The 19,080-nt window shown below is 37.6% G+C and overlaps 1 protein-coding gene across 7 annotated transcripts in view; it reads left to right on the top strand.

The window, feature by feature from the left end:
- The window catches only part of LOC149264214 (uncharacterized), a 153,724-nt gene that overhangs the window by 71,274 nt on the left and 63,370 nt on the right, over positions 1-19,080 (top strand). For 2 of the 7 annotated variants that reach the window (XR_016259611.1, XR_016259621.1), the window contains exons 6-7: positions 7,478-7,557; positions 7,791-7,892. The exons of 1 other annotated variant lie outside the window; for it this stretch is intronic. Coding sequence is in view for 2 of the 6 variants with exons in the window: in XM_089427678.1 (XP_089283804.1) it covers positions 7,478-7,518 (41 nt within the window). In the remaining 4 variants the exon portion in view is untranslated. Of the gene's footprint in view, positions 1-7,477; positions 7,893-19,080 lie in introns of those variants that run through there. 4 more of the 7 variants (XR_016259610.1, XR_016259618.1, XM_089427678.1 and 1 more) reach the window with 3 other exon arrangements.

Genomic DNA, 19,080 nt, shown 5'->3' with positions numbered 1-19,080 from the left:
AGGGATCCATGGCGTAATGGTAGCGTGTCTAACACCAGATCAGAAGTTTGCATGTTTGATTCACGTCGACGCAATTTCTTTTATCCTTCTAGTATGTGATATTTTTAATGGATCCCAATTTTACTTCTATTTGACATAAAAGTTTGATGTCTCTAAGCATAATTTTGGTCTGTAGCAGTCATAGATGTCCCTTGTTAAGGCAGGTCCAGTCTACGTACCAATGGAATTATTCTCAAGATCTATATTGTATTGTTTAGACTTTGACAAGTAATTTCTGTGGCTGGTCATAAAGGTCAAGCGTAAGGAGTTGTCGACCAGTATGATTGATTAGAATATGCTGCCTTTGCCTATACAACTAACTTGGAAATTTCTCATAACAAAGGTTTAGAATTAGATCTTACAGTGGACTTAGTACTGCAAAATGTATTTTTAGCTTCGATGTTGTCTTTTGAAATTGCAAGTGATGATTGATTAAATCAAATCATCAAGCTAATTGAAAGTGATTGTAATGGAATTGACTTCTTTAGGTTGTTTGAGTTGCTCTAGCATTTTTGAAAAAAGTCAAATGGTTTTAGTAGTATATATATATTTATCATTTAAATTTATGGTCAATGTCATTTAATAATTCAATGGTTTCTAATATAATTAAATTTGTTTGCAATATTTTTTTTCTAGTAGGTAGGCTTCAAGGTCCAGATTTTGAACCTAGGCTCTAATACCATGTGTGAGGCTCCTTCCTAAGGTCCTCTAACTAAAAACTAAGTTTCTCTATTTTTAAACACAATAAGATGGGAAATAACTTATTTATATCTAAACAATTATTTGATGATAATATACCATTAAAAATTATTTACCATAAATTAAATTAGTAAGAATTTCATTGCAACCATTTACATAAGTAATCAATAAACGAAGGAATACTTGTTCCAATAGCTTAATTGAGATGCTCCTAAGCTCCTGACTCTGTTGGGATGCTCCTCTTGACTACCCGACTGGATTTGCCTCCCAATCAACTAGGAAGTATTTCCTAGCCCATGGAACCTCCATAGGTTCCCTAGCCTTCCGAGCCCAAGTCCAACCAGATGTAGTGTGTCCAAGTTTAACAAACACTTTCTAGATCTAAGTTTGTATCCCCTTATTTATCTCTCCATTCTCTCTCTTCTCTTTCTCCACATTCCTCTTTCAAAACAAAATCCTCCAAACCAAAGCCAAGACCAAGGATTCCCCTCTCTCCTTTCATCATCCTTCCCCTTTTATGCCTCTTTCTCCCATCCATCTCAACCACCTATCATTAATGTCATGACTACCCCCTCATCTTTTCATTTAGTATCCTTGACTTTTCTTACCATATCTTGTTCAAAGTAGATTTGAGAAGACATTTTGGGGATAAGATATGGATATTTAATTTGGAAATTAATTAGAGAAGACCATATCTTCTCCCAAGTAGATTTTGAGAAGACACCTTGGGATATGGATATTTAATTTGGAATAAATGTAAGGAGATCATATCCTATCAAAATTAAATTTGAGAAGACAAGTTGGGAATTGAATAATAACAATAATAAAATTTATATCAGTAAATAAAGTTACAGTTTCACAAATGTAGGTATATACCAATATTTCTTGATAATTATAAGTCAATATTTTCAGGTAATTTAAACACTAATAAAATTTGCATAATAAGATTAAGTAGGGCATTATAGCCTAGATTTGTCTCCAAAATGCCCAAATTTGCCTGCAATCTTCAGGTTTTTTCCTGCACAAATGAAAGATAGAAAACCCCAAAACATATATATATACAAAAACTATGAAATACCCAAAAGCCCATTGAATTAGAAATTTGATATTTACAAATCTACAATAATATTCTACAGATCTGGCAGATTTGCAGATCAAAAGCCCTCTATTAGCTAGATTTAAACAAATTTTGGACAAATTTAGAAATAAATTTGAAAATTTAAAAAGGCAAATGCCCAAGAAAAACCCTGCAATAAAATGTTTTGTAAGATGTCTTCAGAAATTTACAAAGAACGGGCTCTTTAGATTCTGTAGTTTGAGAGTTGGTTGATCTAGCTGAGGATTTCCCCAAACACCCAAATCCTAAATGACAACTTTTGGAAATTTAGAGTTGATTGTTAGATTAATAAAGATAAAAAATAATCATAAAATTATCAAGAAATAGTGATACTTGTTACTTCTATCAAATCAAAATGATATTTTAAAAACCCAGAAATCTGTGCAAGATACCTGTGAACAAATCAATCCTCAAAGGCTTTTAATCAACAAATTCAAATAAAAAGTAACAGAGCATTAAGAACGCTATTACCACATAAATCTGAAAGAGGAACACCATAGTTTGAAACCCCAAAGTCTTTGCGTTTTATTAGCAAGAAAATGTTACAAGAGCTTTCTTAGAGAAAGTACATGATTCAGAAATCGGATCCAAATAATGGAGAGAGGCGTCTCGTTTATAGAAAACTTCTGCAATGGCTAGTTGGCTTGATCCCCGTCAAAACAATCTCAATCGTTGGTGAAGATCAAATGATCTTTTAATCATCACCGTTGAAATAAAGTTATTTTAATATTTTTTGAGGAAATTCGAATTTCACTTTTAATTTCCTTTCAATTAACTCAAAAATGATTATTTTGAGTTAATTGTCGCAAAAAGTCGACGGACTTAACTATCTTGAAATTTTCAAAATATCTTGAAATTTTCAATATTCCCTTGGCTGGGGACCTCCAAAAATTAAAAACTTTAAGACTCACGAATTTTAAATGTTGGAGAATTTAATTTTTCCTAGAACCTAAATTAATTAAATTTTTGGTTTTAGTATTTTAATTTATTTTAGCCAGAAATTTTAATTAATTGGCTCATGAGGGGATTATTAATTTTTCCAACCCTCTAATATTTAGCTATGGTGTCTTATTATGAGGGACCATGCACTAAATATTTTTTACATGAAATATTACATTTCTAACCCATGAAGGGGGAACACTTGTTCGTTATAGACCCTCAACATTACCCATTTTTGCGACACAAAATATGATCTAGTAGACTAAGTGACTTGTAATAAAATAATCTAACCAAATAGTTAGGATTATTCCAAATCACTTTTATAGAGACTCAATAAATAACACTAGGACTCATTTAAAATCCTGACAAAAAAATCCATCCTAGCTTTGGGGTGAGGCTGGGGGGAAAAACTCTACCAATCATCTGTGTTTAGAAACACACATGAATTGGTGAGACAAAAAACCTCTTAGGATAGAAATCATCACTAGAAAAATAAATTTACCTAGGTTGTTACATACCTTTGTCTTACTAGGATCATTTACATTACAAAATGTAGAATGAGTTTACAAAACTCTAGTGTACATATAGTTGATAATGATGAATATGTGGATCATCTGAGTGTTTGGACATGATAGAAATCCATGCGTGAAAAAATGTACAACTATGGGGTAGATGGCATGGAGTGGTCAACGGACTCAATACTTATCCTTTTTACATGATTCAAAAGCCCAAGAAGGGTCTATTTAAATGTACAATAATTCTATAGACTCAGAGTAAAACCTAGAAGTCTTCAATGGGGACTTTGACCTAAAACATAGTGACCCAAGTATGAAACCCATGTTTTAATAAGTCACAATAATAATAATAAAAATTATTTTCTTTATTCTTTTGACAAGTACATTACATGATGACTCAAGTACATTATTGAAGACCAAACATAGTTACTTTTTCCAATTACATTCATTGTCATACAACATTCATGGGACAAGATCTAGTTCCTAGGGAAGATGAGGTGGGTCTAGGTTGATGGGGTTAGGACTAAAGAGAAACTTACCAAATGGTGGATGAAAGACAAGTGTATTTAGCATTAGTAGAATTGAAGCATGAGAATTGGAATTAGATGGGAACATTCAATGAAGATGGTTAGTAAAGATGTCAGGATCACCATTTTCAAATAAAAAAATGTTCGAATGTGGCCCAGGAGTGGGGGAGTCAATGGAAGGTGGTGTCAACAGAAAGGAAGAAAGATAAAAGAGCATATAATCTACTACACTCACCCCTCCATCATGAGGTCAACAAGTGAAGAAGCAAGACTATGGGAAGCAAGGGAGACATTTTAGGATCAACAACTCATAGGATTCACTAAGTTGCAAAAGGTGTCTGCCATAGCCTATAAGAGGCCCAAAGACATCATTAAATAATTGTTGAAGTCCTCTTCAATCTAGATCTGGTTCTTGAATGCAAAACACATCCTTTGAGTGATCATGGAGAGGGACCTAAAGAGCTTTGGTATTGGCATCAAAGTTGCCTAGCAAGATGACATTCCCCATTGTCAAGTACTAAATGATGCCAATGTATAAGTCCAAATAGGGGTCTTCGTTTGAATGACTGAATAACAAACTACAATGAAATACGGGGGAAGTAACAAACCACCATGTAGATGTCTCTGGGAAGGGAGTTGAAAAGATGAATTCACATAAAGCTAGCAAAATTGCCTAAAGCCACTAGAGAAATCATATGCCTGAGGGAATCGCTAGTCATGCAGGCAACGACAGTTAAACCTCTGACACCACCTGAAGATCTAGTTTCTTGTCGACAAGCCAAAGACTAGTGATAACTTGCTATGTGTAGGAGTGGTCGTAGAGTGCTCGTGTGAGTCTCTCTGATAAAGAGGATATTGGATGCACCAAGACCATGAAAGATCATGCTTGAAGATGACCGAAAAGATTCTTTGCCATTCCAAAAACCCACTGAGATACTCAATCCTTGTTGCCTCCCCTAATTAGACTTTCATTTAGAGACTCTAGCTAGAAGTAGGCAGGGTAGGGGAATTCCAAATGATGGCCCTAAGGTTATGAATGATTGCTAGCCACCTAATCGCTAACCATACATGCCCATGGGTCAATAGGCGTCTTTTTTTTTTTTATTGTTGTTTTCTATTTAAAAGTGGCTTGTTGACTCATATTTCTTCCTGTTTATTTTTGAGTGAGTTGTAGAACATGCTCCTTTGTACTAGCATGTGTGCAACTCATTGTGTAATCCACTATAATATTCGGATTTCCTTGTAATTTTGCTCCTACCATCGTAGGGATGGTTGTCTACGTGCTAATTCAAAAGAGGGGTAATGTGTGTGGTCGAGAAGGGCAGGCAGGGGGTTGATGTTGTGATTGAAGAGGTGGAGGGGTTTCGGGGGTGGGGGCTGAACCAGTGTTTCACGAAGCGCCCCCCCCGGTTTGAAGCCCCGAAGCGCATCCCGTACGGAAGCGCCTAGGAAGCTTGGTCGGAAGCGGCGCTTCCGAATTCGGAAGCGCCGCTTTGGCTTTTTTAGCCGCTTCCTGGAAATTTGGAAGCGTTGTATGGAAGCACCGAAGCGCGCTTCGTACGGCGCTTCGGGTGTCGGAAGCGTGGCGCTTCGGGCGTCGGAAGCGTGGCGCTTCAGAGGAGGAAGCGTACGCTTCCAGAAAAGCTTTCGGAAAAGCGTTTAGAAAATCGTTTTTTTTCAATTTTTTTTTTAATTTTAGGTGAGTTTGCTTGTTGGGGGTGGGTCCACCTTGGGTTAGGGTGACGAATGAAGGCAAAAAAAAAATATAAATATAGCAGATGCTCCCTCATGGTAATGTTAAATTCTTAAAGTAAAAGTGACATTCTCCTTTATTTTTCATTTTCATCCTTTTACTTAAATTTTTAACATTACCATGAAATGACTCAGGATGTTTGAGAGTGGTTCCAGCCTCATTGGACTTCATATGGAGAAAATAGAATTTCATATCCTATTCAAAATTCAGCAGACTTAACAGTTTTCAGGAATTCAGGATCAATGGGATTGTGGCATTTCATTAGATTATATCAAGTATGAAGGTATTCGATTAGCATTTAATCAAGAGCACCAAGCCCTATATGTACCCTAGTGTTGGTGGTGTTAATTGTTGAACTCCTTTGTCACGCCACACGCCCTTAGCAAAAAATTACCTTTCAATCAAGTCAAAATCATCGATCAAACATGTTAAGCTTTTTCTACCTTATTTTAAGTCTTGAATTAGGTAGTTTGATCAAAATTGGGCAATGTTGACTAATATCCCTAGACAATCGAGGTAGAGGCAAAGGCTAGACAAGAGGAGAAGAATCTAGATTCTAGATCATTAATGTACAATGGATGTTATATCTATCTTGATTTATGCAAAAATATGCATGTTTTCATGTCTTCTACAATTAATTTGGTATTTGGGATGTTTGTTTTGAGTATAAATGCAAAAAAATAAAATATATATATATATATATATATATATATATAGCAGACGCTTCTGCGGATGCTTCGCTTCCTAGATTTTTGGAAAATGACGCTTCGGCGTCCCCGCTTCCAAAAAACGCTTCCGCTTCGCTTTCACTTCATGCAACATTGGGCTGAACAATAAGGAGGGGGATAACATAGAGAGGATGGAGCGTAGGGGAGTAGGGAAGGGTGGAAGAGGACAGAAACGACGCGAGGGGCATCAAGCCAGAACCCACGTGAATTAATCATGGGTTGTTGCTAGAGCTAGCGCAAGTGCGCTACCAGTGGCTCAAATTACCCAGTCTGTTGTGTTGCCTGCTCAAGGTTGCTCTGTTTGTTAGACTCGTGGCACCTCGATTGCAGATGCGGATGGGCGAACAGAGGGAAAGGCATGACGATTCTACGGTTCGAGGGCTTAACACGATGGCTTGAGGGTGGCTGGCTACATGGAGGTCGATGACTTGAAAGTTGAAACAGTACGGCCACGCGGGGTCTCAGACGCCGCGAAGGTCTCGAATTGTGGAGTTGCTCATCACGGGCATTCCGTAGGTTGCGAGATGAACAATAATCACAGAGTTAGCTTGTAAAGGAAATACTTTTCTAAGAAAAAACTAACAATATGTTTGAATAATTGCTCTTTTTGCTTAGATTAACCAACCTTTAAGATCTTTATTGTTTCAGTTTGGGATTCACTTGGTAAACAATTTGAAGGGCCAGCAGTATGGTTGGAGTGAAAAGCATATTCCTCATGGGACCCAACTAGGAGTGCCTACACATTTAGTGTAGCTCCAGCATAACTTCTTGGAAGAATGGATGTAAATTTGTGAATATGCGATTTTTACTACAAAATTTGCGTAGGTTTGGGCGACACCTTGTTCAAAGTTTTCATTGTCATGTGTTGTTGAAATTCAATAATATTCTGTTCTCCCTATAGCTTAATTGCTTTCCCTTATTGATTATAAGATTCATTTGAACTTCATTAAATATTGGTTGACACAAAATCAGTTGCTTGCTTTCATTTCGTCTGTCAGTAGGAGGTTGATTTGGACTATGTGTGGATTTTCGCTTTTTGATTTCATTGTAAAATGCTACTTAGATTTATTTCTATTGAAGTCATTTGGTTGATCCCAAGAACAATGTGGGGCAGTCACCATTGGAATCATTCTAAGAAGTTGTCTGTCTTTGTTTTTCAGCAAGGTGTTCTGAAGGTTTTAGTTGTCAGATTTCGTCCTAATGGATAGGCTCAACTTGTCTGCAGTTCGACTGAGGTCAGGTTGTGTTCTATCAGCATTATATTACTGTTGGAATCTGAATGATTATGATTGAACGTGTATCTTTTTGACTTAATGTTCGATTGTGGTCCTCATTTTTGGTATCTCCGATTTCCACCATAGTGGAGCCTTGCAATAACAATTGAGGTTATACTGGAAAAGATATACTTCATGTGGTCTTGGTGTTCATTTCCATGATAATCATATCCAATTGATGGTGTCAAATTGTGTGCAGGAGCTTTTGTTTTTTGAATTTTTGTGTCAGGCTCCAATTGAAATTCTACTGTACAATCTCATAGCTGGAAGGGCAACAGAATTGGCTGACCATAATTGCCAGGTATTTACTCCCTAGATGAGAGTACAGTTCTCTAAGGGTCACACATACACAATTGCAGACTTATGATTTCACAGGAGATGATTGATATTATTCCAAATGTGTAATGTGTCATGGTAGAGACTCTAATGCCCTCCCTTAATGGTCATAACATAGCTGCTCATCTAACAATGCCCAACTTATTTGGACCACGCAAGCAATAAAAAGTGAAAATATGAACTGCATGACATATAATTTAAATGGTTGATGTAGAACACGTCACGTCACAAACCACTTGGCTGACTGTTGACTCACCAGCTGGATCGGAATCAATGTTGGATGAAGATTGCAGCCCTTTACCATTGATACATGTTACAAACTCAAAGTATAATGTGTCCAATAAACACATCTCTTACACACCTTGTTGGCACAAAAAAGCTTATGCTTCTATCCTGCTTCATTATTGAAGCCACTTTGCCCTCACCCTCCATGAGATTTTATCTCCAATCATCATTTTTATCAACCACATTAAATGGAGAAAAATAAACATGCTGCATTCCTTCTCCTCTCTGTCTCCTGCTTGGTCATTCCTTGCTCAGTTGATGAAGTTCCTCTAACTGCATGTGCTCTAGAGTGTTATTGCACCACTTGGGCATTTCCCTCTATGTTCATCCCTTCAAATCAGTGTTGCCTCTGCTTGATTTGGAAATTTTTCAGCCTTCCCATTGTTGTGCACTTAACTCTGGATGACTTCCCTGTCTCCTGCACTTTCTTGCCATCCAATTTAGTTGAATATTCAGTCTCACAGCAGCCATAATTATCAATTTTCAGATGTGACTTCTGATCTGAAACAGGGTACAAAATTGACATCTCAACTGAATGCTGCTCTGTTATGTAAGCCTTTATGTTGATCATTAAAACCTGTGAATATTAATTTCCTGCACTTTCGCATCCCATTTTGGTGTTTAGTGGACAAAAATGCAAATTTCATTTTCTTTAGAAATCAGCACTCTGCATGAGAACCAAACCTTCTCTGGGGTGACTCACATTGCTTTTCTGGGAAATCGATTCAACGGGACACTACAGTGTGTAGTGCTTCTGTCCAATATTTTATGGCACTGCCCAACATTCTTTTATGGATATAGCCATTTGCATAGTTGTGTGGTTTTTTCACTCAACAACCCCATACTGTTGGGGAATGTAAGGAGTAATGAACTGCTTTCAAATGGCCACTTAAAAATTCAACAAATTCATCATAACATAACTCTCCCCTATGATCAGCTTGGAGGAGCTTTGTGCATGTACTGGACTCATTTATACTGCCGTTCTAAAATTCACCACTGTAAGGCTTGCCTCCGGCAACCTAGGTAATTGGAAAGAAAACCAATTAGTTTTGTTTCTTTAACAAACTTATGTATAAGCAAATTTTGTCCACAACTATGGTAACTTTATAGCTCTAATAACTCTAAATGTCCAAGCAAATTACTAAAGATGAACAAAGAAGACTACCTGATAACCAAATATGTCTGCTTACGGATGTCCTACTCCATGTTCTTCCATGCTCAGTTTGGGATGCTAGTTTACTTACCATTCCCTAAGGTACTCACTCTACTTCCCTTGGAGCCTACTAAGGATTTATGGTCCCTAAGAAAGTGTGAAGCGTTTTAAGTCTCAAGCTGTCTCCCTCTAGGATTTTTGCTCCATTTATCCTCTCTGATTTTCTTTCTTCCTCCACTTTTATCCTACCACCTTTTCATTCTTCTCCTAAGTTTGTTTTCCCTTTTATAGTCATCCACTTACCTTTTTTTTAATCCCCTTTCTCTCCTTATGGACGCCACTGCCACTCTTCCCACCATTCTTTCTATGTGCCCCAAATTGCTCCTTCTACTACCCTCAACACACTTCACCAGGGAAGTCTTACGTAGATGTATTGGTACTAATACTCCTTGTGCTTTATTTCACCCTGCTCATTTTGTTTTCAGTGCCAAGTTATTCCACACTCCCCCCAATATTATTGTTATGCTTTATATAAAACTTCTACAGTTCCTGTGTATTATGTTAACGACACTTTATGCCTTACCAAATGGTCTAGACTCTATAGGGACACTCGATTTCTGGCACAATTAACTCAGCTTATTTAGCAAATTCATATTTATTATTATTAAAAGATATAGAAGATGATTACAATTTGTGGGAGGCCCCTGGCTTTATACTGCCTTGGGCGCCTCTTGGTGAATGGGCATGATCTTTGATCATGCCCTTTGCTTAATAACTACTTAATTAACTAATTTTTATATAACATTTCCTTCCTCCCAAAAAAATGCTTTGTTCTCAAAGCATACATAACGATGGATGTTGTTGATGAAATGCTTCAGTCTCCCAAGAAGCTTCTTCTTCTGGTAAGTCCTTCCACTTGATCAAGTATTCCTTGATTAGACGAGATCGAAGCTTCTTTCCTCTGGTGGATATGATACCTTTTGGTTCTAAAATGACCCACCCTTCATCATCTAAGAATGGAAGCGTTGTTTGTGCTGATTGATGGTCGCCCAGTGCCCTTTTAAGACAGGTTACATGGAAGACGTTGTGAACATGACTTTTATCCGGAAGGCTTAAACTATATGCAACTTGGCTGATCTTTTTGTTGATCTGGTATGGTGCATAGAACTTTGGTGCCAATTTATTTTTTTCCTTTTTGTTTCAAGGACAATTGTTTGTATGGCTAGAGCTTGACAAATACCCATTCTCCAACTTCAAATTCTCTCTCGGTTCTGTTTCGGTCAACTTTTTGTTTCATACAGTTTCTTGCATTATTTAAATTTTCTTTTGGGGTTTCTTCTTGTTGTTTTTTAATAGTTGGTAGATTTGTTTGGACGGTAGCTAGATCCTTCCATTTCGGAGGTTCGTACCCATGCAAAGCTTGGAATGGAGTCATTTTTGCTGACATATGATAAGTAGAATTATGCCACTATTCAGCAAGATGCAACCACTGAACCCACTTATTTTGTTTTTTTGTAGCATAACAACATAGGTAGGCTTCCAAACATTTATTGACAACCTCCGTTTGAGGGTGGTAAGTGAAGCTCATATTTAGGTAGGTTCCTATGTGGTTGAACAATTCCTTTCAGAAATTACCCTTCAATTTGGCATCTCTGTCACTCATAATGACTTTCGGAAAACTTTGTAATAAATAAATATTTTTGCAAAATATCTTAGCAATTTGTTTAGTTGAGTCCGTTTTCTTCATTGCAATAAAGTGAGCACATTTGGTGATTCTGTTGACTACTACGAAAATCTTAACCTTGCCCTCAGTGACAGGTAATCCCTCATGAAAGTCCATTGATATTTCTTCCCATTTCTGATTCGGAATGTTTAAGGGGTGAAGTAATCTAGGTGTCATAATATTTTCACTTTTATTTCTTTGACATTTGTCACTTTTTGCTACATATTTCTAAATATCGATACTCATCCCCTTCCAAAATAATGATTGACGTGCATTGTAGTAAGTTTTAAAGAATCCTACATGTCCGACTGACAGTGAATCATGTGACTCCTTGAGTATCTTGGATTTAAACTTGGAGTTTGAATTCAGATAGATTCTTCCCTTTTACCATAGAATATGGTTCTTCCATTCAAATTTTGAGTTGTCTTGAAGGTTATTGATTAGCGCAGTTATTTCTAGATCGTTGGCATACTCACTTCGAATCTCATTAAACCATTCAGGACAACAACCGAGACTGCAAGCAGTGTTGGTTTGTCGTCCCTCCTAGACAGGGCATCTGCTACTACATTGTCTTTTTCCTTTTTATGTAGTATCTCCATGTCAAAGGCGACAATTTTTTCAATCCATTTTTATTGTTCTTCAGAAAGTGTTTTTTGTTGAAGGAGCTGCTGGAGACTGTATGGTCTGTTCGAATGGAGAACTTACTTCCCAAAAGATATTGTCTCCACTTGGCCAATGCATGCATAATAGTGAGCATTTCCTTGTTATATGTGGACTTAAGACGTTATCGTTTATTGAGCTTCCTGCTTTCGAAAGCTATTGGATGCCCTTCTTGCATTATCACTGCACCTATACTGAACCCAAAAGCATCACACTAAATGGTATAAAGAAATCTAGAGTTGCCAAGACTGGGGCATTAGACATAACTTCCTTCAGTTCTTCAAAACACCTTCCTGCTTCCTCATTCCATTGAAATGAATTCTTCTTTAAAAGGTTTGTTAGAGGTGTAGTTATATGTGCATAGTTTTTAATAAATCTTTAGTAATATCTAGTCAATCCTAAGAACCCTCTTAGCTTGGATATATTAACTAGTTTGGTCCATTCCTTTATAGCCTTGATTTTATTAGGGTCCACTTTTACTTCTTCATGGGATATGATGTGTCCGAGATATTCTACTTCTTCCTTCCCAAAGGTGCATTTGGATTTCTTTGCATAGAACTGATGCTCTTTCAGTAGTGTAAGAACTTTATCCAGATGTTGTAGGTGCTCCTTCCAAGTTTTACTGTAAATTAAAATATCATCAAAGAATACTAATACAAACTTCCTAAGATATGGATGGAATAACTCATTCATAGTGGCTTGGAATGTTGTTGGTGCATTGGTTAACCCAAAGGGCATTACTTTAAATTCGTAGTGACCTTCGTGTGTTCAGAACGCAGTTTTTGGTATGTCTTCCAACCTGATTCTGATTTGGTAATAGCTTGACCTTAAGTCCAATTTTGAGAAGTATTTTGCGCCATGTAGTTCATCCAACATTTCGTCGATAAAGGGAATTGGGAATTTGTTTTTAATCGTTATTTTGTTTAATCCTCTATAATCAATGCATAGCCTGAATGAACCATCCTTCTTCCTTACCAATACCACTAGAGTAGCATACAAACTCTTACTTTTCGAGATGATCCCACATTTTAAAAGGTTTTGGATTAATCTCTTAATTTCAGTCTTTTGTTGATGTGGATATCGATACGGTTTGATGTTGACGAGGTCTGATCCCGCATTGACTTCTATTGTATGCCTCATTTCCCTGTTAGACAACATTTTCATGGGCAAGTCTTGGAATACTTGTTTATGCTTCTGAAATAGCTCTTGTACTTCTGGTGACTCTTTGCTGATCACTTTTGCAGATAACATTTCTAATTGGTGACGTTGTACTACATACACTGGTACTCCTTTTCGAATCTTGTACCTCTGCCCTTCCCAATTAAAGCTTATAAACCGCTCTTGATGGTTGGCAAAGTAAGTGCCTAGGGTTTGTAACCATTGGATACCTAAGACCTCTTCTACTCCTCCTAATGTTACAGTGTAGAACGAAGATTTTAAATTAAAGTCTTGAATATGCGATTTGACCTTATGGCATTTCCCGACCTTTTCAATCTTCTTACCGTCGGCTACCATCACCTTAATGTTGGGCATGGGAAATGTGAAGATGTTGAATCTATTTTCCATGGTTGAGTCTAAAAAATTGTGGGTGCTACCGGAGTCGATGAGAACCACTACATTGTTCTTCTTTATATGTCCTTTTAATTTTAAAGTCTAGAGTTGTGATATACCTGTCATAGCCGATAATGACACTTGCAAAATGCTTCCGTCATCTAACTCTGGAGAGAATTCTAAGGCATCTTCTATTCCTTCTATATGTCTGATTCATCACTGTTTGAATCATTAGTTGCTTCACAGTTATATAGGTTCCTTGTCTCTTTTCCTTTAGCACACCTATGTTTAGGGTCCCACTTTTCGCCACAGCATTTGCACTTGCCTTCTTTCATCCTTTGCATTTCCACGTTAGACTTTTCGCCTTCACGAAGATGTGGTGGAACATATCTTGTATTATCTGTATTCACCAATGTTTTTAAAACTGTTTTCAAAAACCGGTTACCGGTCAAACCGGCCGGTTGGCAAGGCTGCCGGTCCAAACCGGCCAAAAAACCCGGTTTGACTTGGCATTTTACCTTTTTTTGGCCCTAACCGGTGAAAACCGGCCGGTTTAGGACGGAACCGGCCGGTTTGTATCAAACCGGCCGGTTCTGTCCTAAACCGGCCGGTTTTAGGCATGCCCACTGTAAAGTTTAAAAATCATATTTTTCACTGTGTTTCAGGAGTTTTTGGGGGGAACTAAGGGTGTTTCAACCCTAACAATGTTAGCAATTAATGGTAATGTTAAATTCTTAAAGTAAAAGTGACATTTCCTTTAATTTTCATTTTCATCCTTTTACTTAAATTTTTAACATTACCATGAAATGACTCAGGATGTTTGAGAGTGGTTTCGACCTCATTGGATTTCATATGGAGAAACTAGAATTTTAGATTTCACTCAAAATTCAGCAGACTTAATGGTTTTCAGGATTTCATGGTTTGGGGCTAAACTATAAATGCAATCGGAGCTCCAAATGATGAGCAAAACTCCTGATCTAGATGCCATTGTGTTGGACAATATTGATCCAACATTAGAATGGGTGGAGGAGACTGAAGAACTTGTGTTTGAGGCTGATTTTGATATCGACATGGCTTTAGCGGGGGATGATGCAGATTATGTGGTGGCATCAGAACTAGGATCAATAGAGGCATCAAGGAAAGGCAAAGAACCAATGGAAGGCACTAGTCATGCAGGTCGACAAACTCGTGCTTCCATTAGGTCCACTTCTATTGTCATTGGTGGCATTGATACTGAGGTTGCAGATCAGGCTGAGGCATCCTCAGACTCTGAACCAGATGATGTCTATGTAGCTCCTGATGATGATCCTGTGTCTAGTAGTGGTGATGAACTTGATGATTGATCATGTGTACACTGTAGACTTGTAGTAGGTCAATGGCCTCATAGCTTGTCACATTGTTTTTGGACTTTATAGGCCATTTAGAGCCTCATTTCTTATGTATTTTGCTATTTTGTCGATGATATGTATTGTACTCGGTGCCATTTTGATATATTCACCTTTACATGGTATATACATGAGCAAACTTTGCATATTTTTCTCTATTTGCTTGGAATCATGGTTTTACATCTTAAAAATAGTTTTGTTTCATTAAAAGTTAATTATTTAATGTATTTTTTTAAAACCGGTTCGTTTAGACCAAACCAGTCCCGGTTAGACCGGTTCCGGTCGGTAAACCGGTTCATTAGGTGGACCGGTCCGGTCACCGGTTCCGGTTTTAAAAACATTGGTATTCACATACTGGAGAATTCTTCGTCTGGAATATACTTTTTTTTCTGGTTTTGACAATAGTATCTTTTCAAATTTATTTTCAGCAGTTTTTTCTTTTCGTCTTGCTACTTCTATCGACCTAATGTCATGAAGCTCAAGTTCTACTCGTAGATGAGTTTTAAGTTCGGAGATGTATGATTGAATTAGACGAGATTCTGATAACCTAGGTACTCGTGTTGCTAATGTCTCCCATTCTCAAGTGTATTAATCCACATCTCCTTTTTGTCGCAATCTGATGAGCGTTGAAAAGAACTCTTCTTCCTTTACACCTTGGAATATTTTAAAGAATGCATCCTTAAATTTTCTCCAACTGATAGCGAGTGTCGTCTTCTTCCACTACATATACCAATTATATGCTTCACCTTCCATTTTCATGGAAGCGTGCCTAATCTTTTCATTATCATTGTCAATATCGTAAATCTTGAAATATTCTTCTGCTTTATTCAGCCACACAATGCTGCATTTTTCGTTACCGTCCAACTTGGATAGCTCAATTTTTGCTCTTCGTTGATGCGTCCCTAACGATAGAGCGAAATGAGGGTATTGATTGGTGAATGAATTCCAGAGATGCTTATTTTGAAAAATCGCGTTACTATTTTCGTGATGGTGCGTGGATGATTTTTTGGACTTAGTTTTTTCATGAGAATTTGCTAAATTTGTTGAATTTGATGAATTGTGCTGTTGATTATCTCCATCATCCTGGAATAGTTGTTTGGGTGTAATCTTCATCCTGTCGCACAAAACAATCAGCATTGTCATTGTCTGATTATGATTCATTTCGAACTTGATATGGTTATGTCCGAGCTGTTGTTCTATCTGATTTGTCGTATCCTGAAGCTTCTTGATGTTGTCGGAATGTCCGGTAACCTTACTCTCGAGATCGACTAATTTTTGATTAAAATCATTGGAGTGACTAGTAATCCTATTCTCAAGAATCAAGATACTCAATTTTTTGCTGAAATCGGTCATTGTCATCGATGACATTGAACGGGTTTGTGGGGGTGTATATTTGTCCGCCAGCTTAAAGTTTCTTCCTTAATTTGAGCTATTTTTTTTTTTTTTTATATAATAAAATTAAATTAATTAATTTTATTATATATTGAAATTATTTTAGAACATAAAGATTTTGTTGTTGTTGTTGTTCTTTCTTAAATTATATGAACTATATATAATAATAATAATAATTATATACTATATAGTTACATATAACTATATATTAATGCGACGGTCAGCTGAGATGCAGGCGCGTGGGTGAGGTACGGGGAATAACAACGGAGATAGCGGCGGGTGAGGTGGTTGGAATTGGAGGACGGCGAGGAATAAGACAAAACGAGGGAGGTACGGGGTTGTGGATAGGGTTACAAGCTACAGATAGGGTTGCGGGGCTATGGACAGGACGGTGGGGCTACAGACAGGGGACTGCACACAGAGAGTGCGGTGGTCGTGGACACAAGGGCAGTGAAAGGGATGACGAATGATGGCGGCCGGGATAACGCACGTGGAAGGGATAACAATGATGGAAAAAACTGTGATCCTTTCCAGCAATGAAGAATGACCCGCTCCAATAACAGATGGCACAATTAACTCAGCTTATTCAACAAATTCATATTTATTATTATTAAAAGATATAGAAGATGATTACAATTTGTGGGAGGCCTCTGGATTTATGCCTCTTGGTGAATGGGCATGATCTTTGATCATGCCCTTTGCCTAATAACTACTTAATTAACTAATTTTTATATAACATTTTCTAAGATGCGTAAGAATGAAGCAGGGGTCCTTAAGGTTAGTATGTGCTTCCTATGATACAAATTTGGTTTGTTGTGGTGTAGGTTATGGCTAGGTATAAGAGATATAGAGATTGAAGCCTTGGGGGGTGTTAGGCCTTGTAGAGGTTGGCACAACCATTTAAGGAGAAAAAGGTTAGGTTAAGGACTCTAGAGAATGATTCTTAAGGAAGGCACCTTTCCCCAACCTATCTAGACTCTGTGCAACGATATCTCGCGCTCTACAAATGTGGTGTGCTTGAGGCCTCGACTAGCCTGGTCAAGTATATAAATGTACCTGTGCTTACACCAGTTTTACCAAACTATTCTTTTTGTTTATCATCATTTTTAAAATCATTATTCTTCCACAAATAAAAATATGAAATTATCACTCCTGCCCTTCAAATTATTTGGTTCTGCACTTGAATTTTCAAATGACCAATCCTGCATATATATTCTAACTTCAGTGGTGTATACCATCACATCAATGCTTTTAACACATCATCGATGCAAAGATGACACATTTTACTTTATCCAAAGTGCTGAATTCTTGTTTACAATGTCAAGATGCATCTATATAAGCAGAAGAACACTAGATTTACTGCAGACCCAGGATGCTACTATCCTCAAGACATTGGTACTATTTTGAGACCTCCAAGAGTGCTGGTTTTCATGCATATCATACATATCTCCTATTTTTTATATATTTTTTTTTCAAAGAAAAGGGTATTTTCTATTAAATAAGATGGAATCTGGCCAGAACTAGTACGTTCGACAACAGTTTCATTTCTAAATTCCTCCAAAATAGTTCTAACCAAAGACCAGAAGATTTCAGAGATAGTCTCAACTTTCTTACAACATTTGGCTTATATGCACGCCAAAAAATGCCATTAAACAGTACATATTTGCAAACCATAAAAAAAATATGGATATAAACTAACTACTACATATAAAAACTAACTAGCATCTTTGTCTGGAGCTTGTTGTTCTGCTTTCTCCAGCTTTGTCGCTGCAACCTCCTCTCGCTGACCTGCATCCTCAGGGTTTCTCTAAAATGGCGCATGATGAATTTTTGGAGAGGGAGCTCTTGGGTCGCCTCCATCTTGCTCATTGACGCCACCTTTTCCTATACCAAATGCTTGTTTCAAATCTTGCGAAGCTGCCTGGACAATCTCCACGTCCTTCCGCATGCCTTCCAGCTGGCCCATCACTAGGGAGAAATGAGACTTGGCTTCATTTAATATTTGTCCTCCAATTTGAGAGATCATCGCTTCCACTTCATTCTTGAAATCACCAGAACTCTCTGAGGAGTCACCCGCTTCATTCCTACAAGGAGAAGTGTTAATTTTAGATAACAATGGTATGTTCTATGCTTTAGCACAATTTACTTCAATGGTTCCTTTAGCATCCCAATGACAATTTCCAATTATACTAGTAGCAACCACATTAACTTAAACACATTGATAGTAAACGTAGATAGAACATAAAAACATGTGCAGAAGTCAAGCCAAGACAAGAGGACACAAGATATGGTGGGTGCCAGGGACAAACCCCAATGTGGGGAAACCCTTTGATCAAATCTTCTTATTATTCTTCAATACTTCAGCAGAGAGAGAGAGAGAGAGAGAGTACAAATATCAAAATTACATGCCCAAAACAGTCCTGCCAAATCAGCAGTCAATGCAGCCCGAACCAGAATGTCAACGGTGGTCAAAGTAGCCCCAAAAATGTCCTCTAAGCAGCTCGGTCAACAACAGAAGAATTTGGCCTTCCAAGAGAGTCACAGTCATCCCAAAACAGATTGACCAAACTAGTCAAAGGAGAGAGAAAACCTTGCTGTAAATTCTGCGGTCAAATCAGAAAGTCAACGCTGAAGTTAACTCAGTGAAATTGTCCCAATCACCTCGAAAATTGTGCCAATCAATGCGGCCTTTAGAAATCAGAATTCTGCCCGCTAGAACGAGGTCAACGCAATTCAAAGTCACCCAAGTCAACGCTGTTCAATGCTGCCTTGTTTCTTGAAATTTTCGGCCTTCAAAAACAGTCCAGAAATTTGTCCTCTTTCACACGTGCGAAGTAGAGAAGCTTCCAAGCTGTACGAACCAATCAAGAGAGGGGAGAGAGAGATATGTGATGAGATAAGTGATGTCCAAATGAGAGAGAGAGGTCACTCCTATTTATACAGTTCGTTGAGGGTGAGGAGAGACATCCATTGGGCTTCATGAGGCTACATTTCACTGAGTCTG

Source organism: Pinus tabuliformis, chromosome 6 (assembly GCF_031772625.1).
Source record: "Pinus tabuliformis cultivar Carrire ecotype Pingquan chromosome 6, CPIR1, whole genome shotgun sequence".
Classification (NCBI taxonomy): domain Eukaryota; kingdom Viridiplantae; phylum Streptophyta; class Pinopsida; order Pinales; family Pinaceae; genus Pinus; species Pinus tabuliformis.
The sequence above is the reverse complement of the archived record's forward strand: the minus strand, read 5'-3'. Positions and strand labels throughout refer to the sequence as shown.